Here is a 13,882-nt window from a genome sequence, read left to right as displayed (position 1 = left end):
GACCACCCCGATCTCCATAATCTACGACTCCTTATACGGATACTCCACCTGAAATCCGTATCACCTCAGATTCGCTGCCTTTAAGGGCATCATCTCACGAGTCTGATGTGGTATGGATTTCCAAGGGCCAAAGACTTTACGAGGCCGTAGATTGCAAAAACGGGTGGGATCTCGCTCATCTCTCCCAGCATCACTGTAAACAGACGGCTTTGGAATGCGGTTCCTTACGACGTCCTCTATTGCAACGCGCCACCCCCGCCTCCGCCTGCGATTCGTCGAAAACCTATTCGGACGCTCCAATGGGCAATTCACTTCATTGCACGAATCCCACCCAGTTTTTGTAATCTACTCCCCTGTATAGTCTTTGGCCCTTGAAAATCCATACCACATCAGATTCGTGAGATGATGCCTTTAATTCTTGCAAAAAGCGCAGTGGGAACCGCCTTAGTTCCAACGAAGCACGTTGAAACGGCCCTTAATGTACAAGTTCCATTCCCCTTGGCAGCTTAATTATTTATTTATTGACTTATTCACATACGTGGACCGCACCAAAAAGAAAAACGAAAACACATTTGTCTTAGAATATTCAAGTAAAATCGGCAAGCTTATTGTCAGTGAAGTCTGGCCCACCTCTTTTCGAGGTGGATAACATGTCAAACATCGTTCTCCTACTCTAGAAAGTGAAGAATTTTATAATAAGACCTACTCCCCCAATTCAGAATATTTAACATCGGTCTATTTATATACATGTCAGGGTTTGGACGACCAAATTAGCCTGAGACGGAAGAAGCACGATCTAGAGTGGATCTGAGAGGGGACATCGAACAAGAGGGTTCACTAACTTTCACTTTTAAACGACTAACCACCACAATCCAGACAAAATCAAACCCACCAGAGATACGGAGGTCAATAAGAGGAGCCTATTCAGAGATAGTTGAGAGAGGAGGTAACATGACGGAACAAATCAGTAAGGAGTATAACGGCAAAATATTTCTATCTTTGTTAGTGAATGAGCTTCAGAGAAACAGGGCTCATGAGTCGAAAGGAGAAGTGGCCACGCATCTAGCTGAAAAAAAGCACAGGAGAAGAAGTGGGAGGAAAGAAGAACTGTGGGAAACAACTAAGAGATGCATTGCAGGGAAGCTATTATCAGTCCATACGCTGCGTAAATGGCACCTGACATATGAAAATTGCTATAATTAAGAAGATAACACGCGACTAGACATCAATATTCAAACACCTGCTTATGTCAATTTTCCTAGAACTCATCCTGAATATTCTACTGCTTTACTGTTCCTCGTTCTGTTATTCTACTGTTCTTATTCTGCTTCTACTATTCATTGGTTTCACTTGAATACGCTGGTGAGAAGACATCACTGTTCTTCGACCGCTCGCACTTGGATGCGGCGCACATCGATCAGGGAGAGATGAGTGAGACCACCTCGGATCCCACAATCTGCAACCCCATCTCTAGCTTTTCCTGTCGATCGCCTAACCACGTCAGACTCGTGGTATGCTACCTTTGAACACTTTCTTATCTTCACAGAACTTGATCTAATAAGCTATTATGTACGCGAAAAAATTAGTATAATGCAGACAGGCAAGTTACTATTATTATGACTGATCATCCTCTTGTTGACAAATACCGTTCTGGGACCAGTGTAGTGCTAAGAAACTATCACTGATGATACCTATCTGTTATGAATGCTGAGATAGGAAGCGAAAGGATTTCTGAACTCATTGCTACCATAGATAGACAACATAAGGACCTTTGTGCGTAATTGCGGTGAATGAATGGTGCTGGTTTGCCTCTGATCCCCACACCAGACAGTAATAGTCCTTATTTCTTACAGTGGAAAAGTCGCTTTTATCACCCAATCATAGGTGCCCGGAAATAAACAGCTTCCTAATGAAGAGTCCTGGAGGAGACGGAGAGGAACGCTTCGAGATCCACTTTCCTTCAAAAATGTTGCATTTCAATTTCACTTTCCAAAACCGAGAACTGTTTGGAATGCGAAAGAACACCTGCAGGACTAAAAAAAAGGAATTTGGAGATAATTTCTGCCGAAGGTTTAAGTTTTGAAAATTAAACTGAAACGTAACATTTTAGTGAAACAGAGGGTTCCACGTCGTTATATGTGCCTTAGAGGATTGCTCTTGAGATGTAATGTCTGATTCGACAAGGAATAACAGAATTACGTATTTGCTCACGAAGGCAGTTGCACGGACTCTAGCGTTTTTACCTGATATCCTACCGAGCCCGTTGATACGCATTTTTTTGTCCTCTCTTATTCCTTCTTCCGTACCTTTTTTCTCCTTTCCACATCCCCCTTCCTCTTCCGCTCGAACCAAAGCCACAATGAAGTGGAATGGAGTGTCCGAAAACACCCGGCGCTGACAGCAAAGATGAGAAAATAAGTGCACAGCGTATGCACAGCGCACATATGCTGCGGAGGTATTGCGGATGTAGTGTAGTGCAGTAGGTAAGAATTTCCGCTTCTTGATCGATGGTTCGAAACACACCCAGTGCCAACGAAGCCTTTCATCCCTACATGATCGATAAACTGGTTTGTCTGGGAGGTTAAAAAAACAGACTTGACACATCGACCAGCTCTTGAAAGTCGTTGTAAGGCTGCACGCGCGTTCATAAATCCCAAACAGTTCTGAACTAAAGTCGAACTCGTAGGTACATTTTCATGGGGATTGATCAGCGTCGTGCACTTTCTCCTTTATCCTTCTTCCTGCATATGTCATTACAACTACTCCAATAAATGGATTGATTTACTTTCTGGACCAAAATAGAAAAGTATGCTATGCTTTCTCACTTGTGCGATGAGAAAATGCCGCAATCATTCCGCATCTGCGGCTGAAGTTCTGTGCTTCATTCGAGAGAAAAAAGATGTGGTAATCAGATGATGTGATTCGGGTATGAACGAGTGCGTCTACAGCGTGTAATACCTGTGCCTTCTGAAGTGTTCGTTAACATCGTTTGTACAACTGTGGAGGTTTATTGTGACAGATCAAGAAAGAATTTTGATGAAACATTCATTTTCATAAATGCCTTGACTCTGTAGTCGATGAGAGTAAAACATAATGTAATCAACTTATTAAATCAGGCCGTTACAACACTAAGATACTTTAATCAACAACCGTCGCACACACATGCACACGCTACAAACTATTCCTTTATTGCTGCTAATTGTGAGGGAGGGTAGGAGGGTGGAAGTTATTCGTAAAATGTTTCATGCGTGTCTTCGTCACATCACCCCACCGTTATACCCTAGTATTAATATCCAAGGAGTACCACAGCCCGTTTCCAATGCCAGTCTGCTCCACCGCTTGGCCGTTGTTAGAGTCGAAGGAACAACATAAAATGCACATCTGAGCTCGAAAAATTACTCTTCTAAGAATAAGTGGAGTTTTACTACGAATATATTGAGCATTGAATATGTTCTCCTAAGTGTATGTTGAGTACAGTATTAGTTGAATCTCCGATCAGGGAAAACTTCGCTCTTTCCAGAACCAAAGTAGTATATATTCAAAATGTGATGAAATTATTGTTACCAGTTCTTTGCGTAAAGCGTAACTCTTCTGTTCGATCCTAGACGTGGGGTTCCAAATTCATATGTTCTTCTCACCTACGTGCTTACAGATGTGTTGACACTATTTCTGACTGTAGCCCCGAGAATTTAATTCTCATCATCTTTCCCTTATGAACTTCACAGTGTTTGCAGAATGTTTTGCTGATCAGTGGAAGAGATATTGCGACGTACTTTCTGTTCAACGACAGGAAATTGAGTTCAAGGCTGTACGGATAGTGCTACCCACGTTTATGGAAAAGGAAATTGTGCTTTGAGAGATTGTAACATCATTGAATGCGTTGAGAAGAGTATATGAAATATTCCAGAGTGTTATTGTATTATTCCTCAAAGCCATTTATTGCAAAACTGACAGTCACAACTCCACTCATTTTTAATTTGGCTATTAATGACTAATAAAGCCACCTTCAGGGGAAATTTCGCTGCTGGGATCCTATCACTAGTAGGTAGCATTGTAGAACTCGAACTTCCATTCCCGATATCTTCGATGTCCAGATCTTTTGAGCTTCCAAACTCCTGACTTTAGTCTCCCAAGAAAAAAGGATCCTTTCGGAAGATTTAGAACGTTTTAGGAAAAAACACTTCCGCAAAAATTTGAACTTGGAATTACAAAAAGTGCAAAAACGTAGCGAAAATTCGCAGCGTGACACGTGTTCATGACAAGAACATCACGCAACGCTGCTCTCCCTCCAAAGTGAAATTGGATTTCGGAAATCTATCCAGAGGCTGCCCTTTCATCTTCGCTTTTCAAAGATCTGCAAAGCGTTCCTTCTATCAGCGAATTATGGGCAGCTATTTTTGAGTTCGGGGATCATTGCTACTAAAAGAGACCGTTACATGGTATGAGATATGGAATAGAGGAGCATTTGAAGTGCTCCTCTTCCCTAACCACGAAGTTATCACTCCAAATCTAACCAAATTTCCTTCCCCTGAAATCATTCCACTCAAAATACATTAGGATGTGCTGAAGTAACATTAGTTCTAGCCTTTCGTTGTTTGGTAATGGAGACAGCTAGCTTGCAGCCTAACAATGAGTTGTGGGTGCTAGGCGATGTGTTATGCCAGTGTTTTGTGTTCCCAAACAAGTCCTATACCAATGTATCGCCCTATGGATGTATGACTTGGTTGGCACTAGAGCGGTTTCGAACCATCGATCGTGCACTCACGCCCGGACCTCTTACCGTAGCTCTAATTTTCACTGTTCTTGCTCTTTTTTTAGTGTTATGTAGTAGCTGGCGTAGATCGGTCCCTTCTACTTCCAAATTACTCTTCCAGATTACATCAGCTCCCATCAATTCTCAATTGTGAATCTCAACTTTAAGTATACACTTAAAGTTGAGATTCACAATTGAGAAAAAAAAACAATCAATAATTAACAGTTATTTAAATTTTTTGTTATTCTATGTTCTACAGATGTATGTGTTTTGTTTTATGTTTATTATATGTAAGAAGATTTTGAATGAGGTGACAAATGAAATGTTAGAGCTATAAATCATAAGCAAGAGCTCTAAGACCTTTATTTCGTTTAGGTAAGCTGAGTATCACACATAATAGTGTTCGGGAGAGCGACACTGCTGCATTCGGAAAACTGAAACGTCTATAAAATATTTTGACATGATACCGCCCGTTTTACGGTTCATTCGGACGCAGTATTCTTTCTACATCACGACAAAACAGCTGCATGATTCCGCTACCTTAATATTTATTGTTTGTCATGTATGAATGTGTAAGAAGTTTTTCAGAAGAAAAAAGTTGAGAAAATTTGAAGTGAAGTGAAAATAATCGAGATGTTATTTGTGAGGGTTTTTAAGGCTAGTTGTCGAATGCGGCTCTTCTTCGAATCTCCTGTCTTCAGGTGCCATCTCTCTTTAGGATATGCGTACTGCATTTCACTGAGTCGTATTTTCCACCTCCTCATTCTTTGTGATCGTTTTAAATGCAAAGTGGGGTTTTTGTTTTTTTGGAAAAAAAAATAAGTAACATCTTCATACACTCATTGAAAAAATGAGAACCGTTTCGACTGTTGCAGTAGAATATTCTTTTTCCAGACGCATATTGTTTTCGAAACCGCAATGTCGTTCTCTTTTGCATGAATCTGGTAAAATGTGGGCGCTCCTCATTTTATTTTTGCAGAATTTTATTTGATTAGTAGTTATTGGAAACAGTATCAGTCTTCTGACAGAAATCACTGATCACGGAAGCGATTGTTCCTAATTCTTCCACCTTTACAAAACAGTCCTGTTTTAACGTATATTTATATTTTATGTATATATTTGCTGTGACGCTACGAACTTGTTTTATGTGCGCAACAAGGCTTTTGCGGGAGAAAATTTCATATTGACGGAGCGGTCATTCCCGTACAAAAATTTCTGAAGTTGTAGTTTTCAGGGAAATAATATATTATTTGCCAACTATGAGCTTCTTCTACAGTTTGTTCAGCTTATGTTTGAAACATGTGTGTATAATGTACTATTGTTATACTTGCTTAACCAACACGACCCATACCCGTACACCGTTGCTATGGCTGTTTTCTCCATTTTCTGGTTTCAACGGTTGGTGGGAAGTTATGCCCCATCATTCGCGTATAAAGAGGTATCTGTTCAACTATGAGCCCAAGTGACTATTTTCAATGTAAGTTGGTCCTCCATCCCAGTTATGAAAGTGAGGTTTCAAGGAGAAGTTGAGTACAGCGCTACACGTAAGACAGTCTAGAAACCCTCCATCAGCAAGACTCAACCTTTGAAGAATTTCAACTTTCTCTTGGATAAGGCAATTAAAAGAACGCCACAAGGTCACAACTGGCCACCTACGATGCGCCGCTTCCTCACTTGTCTTATCGTTTCCTAACGTTAGGATGTATTAGTGCATAGCACTAGTGGATATCGTACGAGAAATAGAGGGAAGATGCACACGTAACATTGTAAAACGTTTGTTGTAATTTCATTTGGGAAAATTCTGCGAAATGTCTGCGAGTCTGCCTTCAACCGAGGTTTAGAAACATTACGCCGCACAAAATAGTGATAATGGCTATTTATATTAACTACAAAAGAACTTTGCTTGCAAAGGTGCGACCTTTTGAATGACTGATGACATCCAATGATGAGTAAATTTATTGTTTATTGCGCTACACAAACATGGAAATCCTAGCAGTTTACCTATTACATTTTTCTTTATTTTGAAAATAGAAATTGCCCTATTGCACTGTTCCTTTCAAAAAAAAAAAAAGATTTGAAACTCTAGCTTCAGAACACACGTGAATATTTGGCTCTTAAGTAAAACATGTCTGGAGAGTTGGAAAGCTAACTTAAAAAGTCGCGAACCATCGAAATTCTCCATTTTTTTTTGCGACTTTTCTGGAACCAGGAACAACAAGAAGGACAAAGGGACCCGCGATCAGTAATGTTCTCTCTCGCATTCCGAGTGAATTTCGTTCTGCATGCTATCACTCTTTTAAATCAGCAACAAAGATCATTGCTGACAGCCCTTTCAGAGTATCTAGCCGTGCCAAAATAGAGGACGGATTCGACGTTGACCTTCAGCGCCAGGTTATTGTCTCAAGGCTACGTCGGTGTCTCACTGATTGGAAACCGGTGCATTTAGCATTGCTGTAGGAAACGGTGTTATGCGTGGCCGCAAGCGCATACTTGATCGTATCAGGCATCATCATCAGGTAGTGAAAATTTTCGAAGCAATACAATTAAAAGTCACAAGAATATGATTGACAATTGAACAAAACTGATCTTTACTGATCAGGAAATCCAGATCATTCACATCGTCTCTAAGGGGGGAATTAAATGGAATTGGGGGACTTCATTCGAACCTGGCTAAACAGTAGGAAAAAATCTATTAGATGTTTAGAGAAGAGAAAACACCCTGAAAAATAAAATTAATATATTTGGAATTAATATATTTGCAAGCTTAGTTTTCTAGCCAATAAAAAGCCAATAATGAATGAATGGTTAGTATCAAATGGTTGACGTAAGAATAAGAAGTGACTGGAAGTCATCAAATACATTTTTGATAATTTTTGATCGTACATGATACTGTAATAAGTTCAGACTTTCTCCTTAAACGATAACGACAAGTGGGTAAAGTTGTTTCCCTATAGGTATGAAGTAGGAAACCTGGTCCTTAGTTCATTTAATCTATGCCGCAGCACATTTGCAGTGTGCACTTGGATTAGTCACAAAGATTCGAAATGATAAAAGTATGTGATAAAGAACAAGCTCAGCTTGTTGTTGTCCCATTTTTTACCAGTCAGTCTTCCACTCTGACCAAGTCTTTGGCGCATCAACCCACTCGGGATGCGCTATTTACCCCAACGTTTTTCTACAATCTGTGGATGAAATACTCAAATGGAATTATGATAGTTTCTGAAACAGTTTCATAATTTCAAATTTTGGAGCAGATGATACTTGATGAAGCGTCGAAGCAAAGAAAGCTGTACACACACGACAGCGAGAAGTTGTTCCCTAGCAGAGGATAGCGACGGTATTTGAAGGCTATGGTGACAAGTGTGCGCATCCGAATGGAGGCCAGTGGCCCAGCAATCAGGCAAGGGTATTTGTAACTTCAAGCTCAAATCCACGCGAATTAAACGAACAACTTTGCTTGTATTCTGCGTGAATTGGTGCCTCTTGTCACTGCGCAAAACTGTCCCTCGTAAAGGAAACAGAGTCCGAGAGTTGGAATCAGATTCTTTTCAATGCACTGAAAATGTTATTATCGAGAATGGGAGTCTTCTGAATAACAGAACATAAGAAAAGTATTTGTTAAGGATGTAAACAGTATGTCGAGTTGTTCTGAACTAAAACACCTTTTTGGAGACATAACTTTGAACAGCCATAACTCAGACGAGATAGGGACCGTTAGAATCCGCATGTGTCTTTCAACGTTACGCAAGGCAACTCATTCCTTTTCCACGTGGGTCCGAAAATTTAGATGTCAAGGGTCCACGACGGTTGCTCTGGCAACTAGTTGATTGTTAGAGACGATGTTCTTTAGGATAATGTTAAATTGTTGAGAAGATGAGAGTCACCTGGAACCAGAATCGGAGCAGATGACTGTGGTGAGCAAAGGGCAAACCACGGTTTATCCAACTTCTTAGTCGTCTTCCGGAGGGATGCTTGAATTTCTTAACGGCGTTCAACTTCTGAGGCGCCTCTCGACCAACTCTTCTGACCTTCCCTAGTTCTTGAACTGCTATAAAGCTATAAATGAGAGATCAAGACTTTCACTCGCTATAATTGTGTGTTTTGGAAATTGGATAGCGCTCTCATGACCCTCGACACCTCCACGATCGAGCTTGAACTTGTTTGGCGAATTTTCACCAATTTGCTATCCAATAGCGATATCACAAATGGGAACCCAGAAGTCGTGCAAATACATAATTTTTGCAAATTATGAAAGAAAATAAAGGAGCGTAAAGTGAACTTTCGATTAAATTCAATCTGTCCCGTTTTTTACAGCGTGGGTGAGCCAAAACAACGACAGAAAGCGCAGCGCATGGGCGTGCTTACCACCCATTTTTCGAATCGATTATGGATAACGAAATGTGCAGAGACGCCAGACATAAGAAAAGGTTAACCCGATCCTATATAAGTCTCATCTTGTAGTCGTACTCCACTGCTCTCAGTCATCATGGACCTCGAGCACCGCATCAAGGCTTACCGCTTCGTGGCCTACTCGGCCGTCACCTTTTCGGTGGTTGCCGTCCTCTCGGTGTGCGTCACCCTCCCCATGGTTTACAACTATGTCCATCATGTGAAGAGGACAATGCACAACGAGATCAACTTCTGCAAAGTTTCCGCCAAGGACATCTGGAGTGAAGTGAACCACCTTAAGAATGTTCCAGCTGGAAACAGAACAGCCCGTCAGGCTGGCTACGGAGACGCCGGAGTTTCTGGTGGAAGTGCTGTGGCAGGAGGAAGCTGCGATTCTTGCTGCCTTCCAGGCCCTGCTGGACCCGCTGGTGCGCCAGGAAAGCCCGGACGGCCAGGAAAGCCTGGAGCCCCTGGACTCCCTGGAAACCCAGGACGTCCACCTCAGCAGCCTTGCGACCCCATCACCCCACCACCATGCAAGCCGTGCCCTCAAGGACCACCTGGACCTCCTGGACCTCAAGGACCACCAGGAGATGCCGGTGCTCCTGGACAGCCTGGCGCACCTGGAAGCGGCGCCCAGCCTGGAGCTCCTGGACCGAAAGGACCTCCAGGACCAAACGGAAATCCCGGTGCCCCCGGATCACCTGGCCAGCCAGGGTCTCCCGCTGTCTCAACGCCGCTTGTACCTGGACCACCAGGACCTGCCGGATCCCCCGGACCTCAAGGACCTCCTGGATCTGCTGGTCAGCCTGGTCAGCCGGGTGGTGCTGGTGAGTTTTGACACAAATGCTATCAACAAATACAGATTTTGAGTTAGGCGAACCTGTCTCAATTCCCTAGTTCAAATACATGTCGGTTCATGATGACCGACACCTATTTACATAGTTGCACATAATGTAGCCTAAGTAGGCAAATATTTAGCAGTAACCAAATTTTGCACTGTTTTGAAAAAAATCCTAGCCATAAACTTCCAGAAGTGCAATGCTCCTAGACCCTAATGTTTTCAAATTGCAGGCCAACCTGGACCGAAAGGACCCAATGGACCTAATGGGCAGCCTGGACCTGATGGGAACCCTGGTGCTCCAGGACAAGCCGGACAACCCGGTGGTCCTGGAGAGCCAGGTATCTGCCCTAAGTACTGCGCCATCGATGGTGGTGTTTTCTTCGAAGATGGAACTCGTCGTTAAGCAGTCGCCAGCCCACTTTACCTCCTATCATGCGCATAATCTCCGAAATAAAGCTTTTTGCATCGGAAATGAGTACAATGGAAAAAATGAAATAGGGTGAAATAGGTTGCAGAGAAAACAGGCATTGAAAAGTTGTAGCATGAATGAACTGGTCACTGCAGCAATGTAAAGATGATGTAAAGATGCAAAACAGATGACTAGTACGAGAAAGTATATTCTAATCTTGATATTTTTGCGAACTTCTAATGCAAGGACGCTACAATGGTGATCCTATCTTCTCAAATGCGTGGAGGAACGAGACTGACTATTTTCAAGTAATATTCTTAACTGTCGTGCAATTTTTGCGACCTTTTTCTCTTACGGATCCTTGAAAAGTATTTTTGTTTGTAAAGAAGCCATGAATGGAAATACTCTAAATGACGTTCTATGAGAGAGCATAGGGAAACAAAAATAAAGGTGATGACCAAAAAAGCGGCCCCGATCAAAATCTTCAAATCCGACGGGGTCTCCGTTGGAATCACCAACGTCAAATCGCATCGAAGTAACAACTCACGACTAAATTACTAACGACCAAGGAAATCATAATTCTGTAAATCTACAACCGCATGTTTGCAGTGATGCAGGGAGAGATGAGCGGAACTACCCCCGTCTCCATAATCTACAATCCCGTATACGGATACTTCACCTGAAGTCCGCACCACATCAGATTCGTGGTATGCTGCCTTTAAATGAAAGCTGGAACATGTGATAGTGACAAAACAGTATTCAGCCTTCTATGTGTCAAGCTCGAAATACTTCAGCTTGGCACATAGAAGCCTGAAATATTTCGTGTGGTTTTTCACAATTTGCTTGAAGCCAAACATGAGTGATACTTGGAAGATTCAGTATGGCAGAAAATTTTCCCTCGGAAAAAACCAAGAATGAAATTCGCAGAAAGGTTGCAAGCACATATACATATGTATGTATATATTGTAACTGATATCGTAGTATTCTATTCAGGGGCGGAGCCTTCCAACACCGGAGGCGAGGCGGACCTTTTCCCGGCTGGGCTCATAAGAGCCTTGGAGCACATGGGGAGGATCCTAGCCACTGGACAACGCAAAAGCAAGAACGCACGGTACGACGATATCAAGGAAGCCAGTTCAAGTCTCTCTAGGGCTCCCGATGGGAGCATATATATATATATATATATATATATATATATATATATATATATATATATATATATATATATATATATATATATATATATATATATATATATATATATATATATATATATATATATATAACTTCAGAATTTCTATGGGGGTCGCTTTTCTCCCCCTCAATAAGAATTATTAGTAGTGGCATTTTCTGTGAAATCAGATCTGTGTTATTCAAGCAACGCTTTCTTCCTCTTTTTCATGACAAATAAAGGAAAAGATTTCATGGTTTTCTTTCTAAGCGCGCCACTTCCACATTTGCAGGAACTTTAGCATAAAAGCATAAAATCTTTCACATCTGCTTAATTATTCGAGTAAAAAATTGAAGAAAGCGTTGATAGAAAAAACCAATTCTAATTTACCAGAAAAAATGTAGCTACTGTTATTCTTTACTGATCGGTGAAGGCGAGCGAAGCGAGCACACGAAAAAGCCTGAAGACCGGCTTTAGTCGGACGTTCAAGCTGATATATATATATATATATATATATATATATATATATATATATCAGCTAAAATTCAGCTATCGTTCAAGCTGATATATATATATATATATACATATGTATATATATACGTATGTATATATATATATATATACGTATATATTTGTGCGTGTGTGTATTCATAAGCTGCAACGTGACAGTCTTTCTTTAGAAAGTCATAGAAATGACTGCTTTATACTGACATGAAAGCGCTCCCGTCCGAAATGGTAGCGAATTTACATTGTCGCTATTTGCCCTTTCAGTACACTTTAAGTGTTGATTTCTTCTTGAGGGGAACAAAATTTGGTTTTGCGCAATTCATATATTCGGAAACATAACACGATAGCATGGACGCGACTGAAGATGAATTCAAAAATAGCTTAGTAGCTGCGAAGGAGAGAAAGAGATCAACATGACGTTGTGATACTATAAAACCTAAAAATGGTTAATCAGCGAAGACGAGATAAGGACATCAAACGTTGGCATGGACTTGGAGTACCTCATCAAGGCTTATCGTTTTGTCGCCAAATCAGCTGTCACATTCTCTGTGGTTGCTCTTCTTTCTGCTTGTGCTACATTACCTATAGTGTAAAAATGCGTACATCTCGTGAAAGAAACCATGCACAATGAGTTGAAGTTCTGTAAAGGATCTGCTGAAGACAACTGGAACGAGGCACATCGTGTGAAGGACATTGCCAACGGAAACAGAACAAGTCGTCAAGCTGGTTACTTAATTGTTCCTATATCCGATTTAAACGTTGTAATGGGAAATTTCAAAGTTTGCTGCTTACCGAGATCCGCTGGACTCTCAGAAACGCCAGGAACACCTGGACGTCCGGGAAAGTTCGGCGCTCCCAGAATATCTGGAATTCCTGCACGTTCACCTCAGTAGTGATCCTCAATGATGATCCTTTCAATCCGCCACCTCCAAACCATTCTCACAAGGACCAACTGGACCTCCTGAACCTCTTGGACCTCAAGGACCACCAGGAGCTGGTACTTAAAGACAGCCTGGCGCACCTGGAAGCGTCGCCCAGCCTGGAGGTTCTAGACCGAAAGGACCTCCGGGACCCAGTGAGCCCAAAGGGTCGAACGAGCCTGATGGAAATCCGGGTGCACCGAGTGTGGTATGGAATTGATGTAGTGTCAGAGCCTCTTATTTTTCGTGAGCGTGGTCTAGAAAGGGAGACTGGCCCGCAAGGACCACCTGGATCTGATGAACAGTCGGGCGCAGATAGATTTCCTGGTACGTTTTATTCATAGAATAATTCCTCCTCCTTCCCTCCATTCTTGAAGACAAAGTAGTGGAGGAAATTTGCACCAATTTTCGCATTTCTTCTGCTGACAAAGAAAAAATAATAGCCAAAAATGCATCAGAACTATTTAGTTGATTAGGAGAACACTGCCCCAGATTGATTTTCTTTTTTCTTGTTAAGACTTCTCAAACAAAAGCAACTTAATACACATAATTTCTTGTAAACAAGCAGAGTATAATGACGGAAAATTTTTATTTGTTTGTTTAAGGTTGATTGTCTAATGTTGTTGTTTAATAGTCGCTGGGACCGCAAGGACAAGATGGGAGGCCAGGAACAGATGGGAATTCAGGAGCTTTCGAAGAAAGAGATTCTGTTGAAGCAGCTGGAGAGCCAGGAATGTGCCTCAAATATTGTGATATCTACTACGCGACTCGTCGTTAAGCTGCATGCCCAACATTCTTATCCAGTTCATCGAAAGTTCCTTAATAAAGTTTTCTCACCACCACATGCTCATATTTTACAATATCATGAGTTATTTTCTCTAGTTATACA

General features: G+C 41.6%; 2 protein-coding genes across 3 annotated transcripts; both read left to right on the top strand.

The window, feature by feature from the left end:
• Window positions 1-9,239: 9,239 nt before the first annotated feature.
• Window positions 9,240-13,771, top strand: RB195_003784 (uncharacterized protein; the record flags this gene model as incomplete). 2 transcript variants are annotated; one of them, XM_064201581.1, is made up of 6 exons in its annotated part: window positions 9,240-9,972; window positions 10,217-10,324; window positions 11,389-11,506; window positions 13,081-13,187; window positions 13,255-13,320; window positions 13,680-13,771. In XM_064201581.1, the coding sequence occupies 6 exons, from the start codon at window positions 9,240-9,242 to the stop codon at window positions 13,769-13,771; spliced, it is 1,224 nt and encodes a 407-aa protein (XP_064057461.1). The 2 variants fall into 2 exon arrangements, with proteins under 2 accessions (XP_064057461.1, XP_064057463.1); XM_064201580.1 differs by lacking the exons at window positions 13,081-13,187; window positions 13,255-13,320; window positions 13,680-13,771 and adding an exon at window positions 12,528-12,666.
• On the top strand, window positions 12,694-12,966 carry RB195_003785 (uncharacterized protein; the record flags this gene model as incomplete). Its single annotated transcript, XM_064201582.1, has 1 exon — window positions 12,694-12,966. The coding sequence occupies one exon, from the start codon at window positions 12,694-12,696 to the stop codon at window positions 12,964-12,966; it is 273 nt and encodes a 90-aa protein (XP_064057462.1).
• Window positions 13,772-13,882: the final 111 nt, after the last annotated feature.

The sequence above is a fragment of the Necator americanus genome, chromosome IV (genome assembly GCF_031761385.1).
Source record: "Necator americanus strain Aroian chromosome IV, whole genome shotgun sequence".
Taxonomy (NCBI): Eukaryota; Metazoa; Nematoda; class Chromadorea; order Rhabditida; family Ancylostomatidae; genus Necator; species Necator americanus.
The sequence above is the reverse complement of the archived record's forward strand: the minus strand, read 5'-3'. Positions and strand labels throughout refer to the sequence as shown.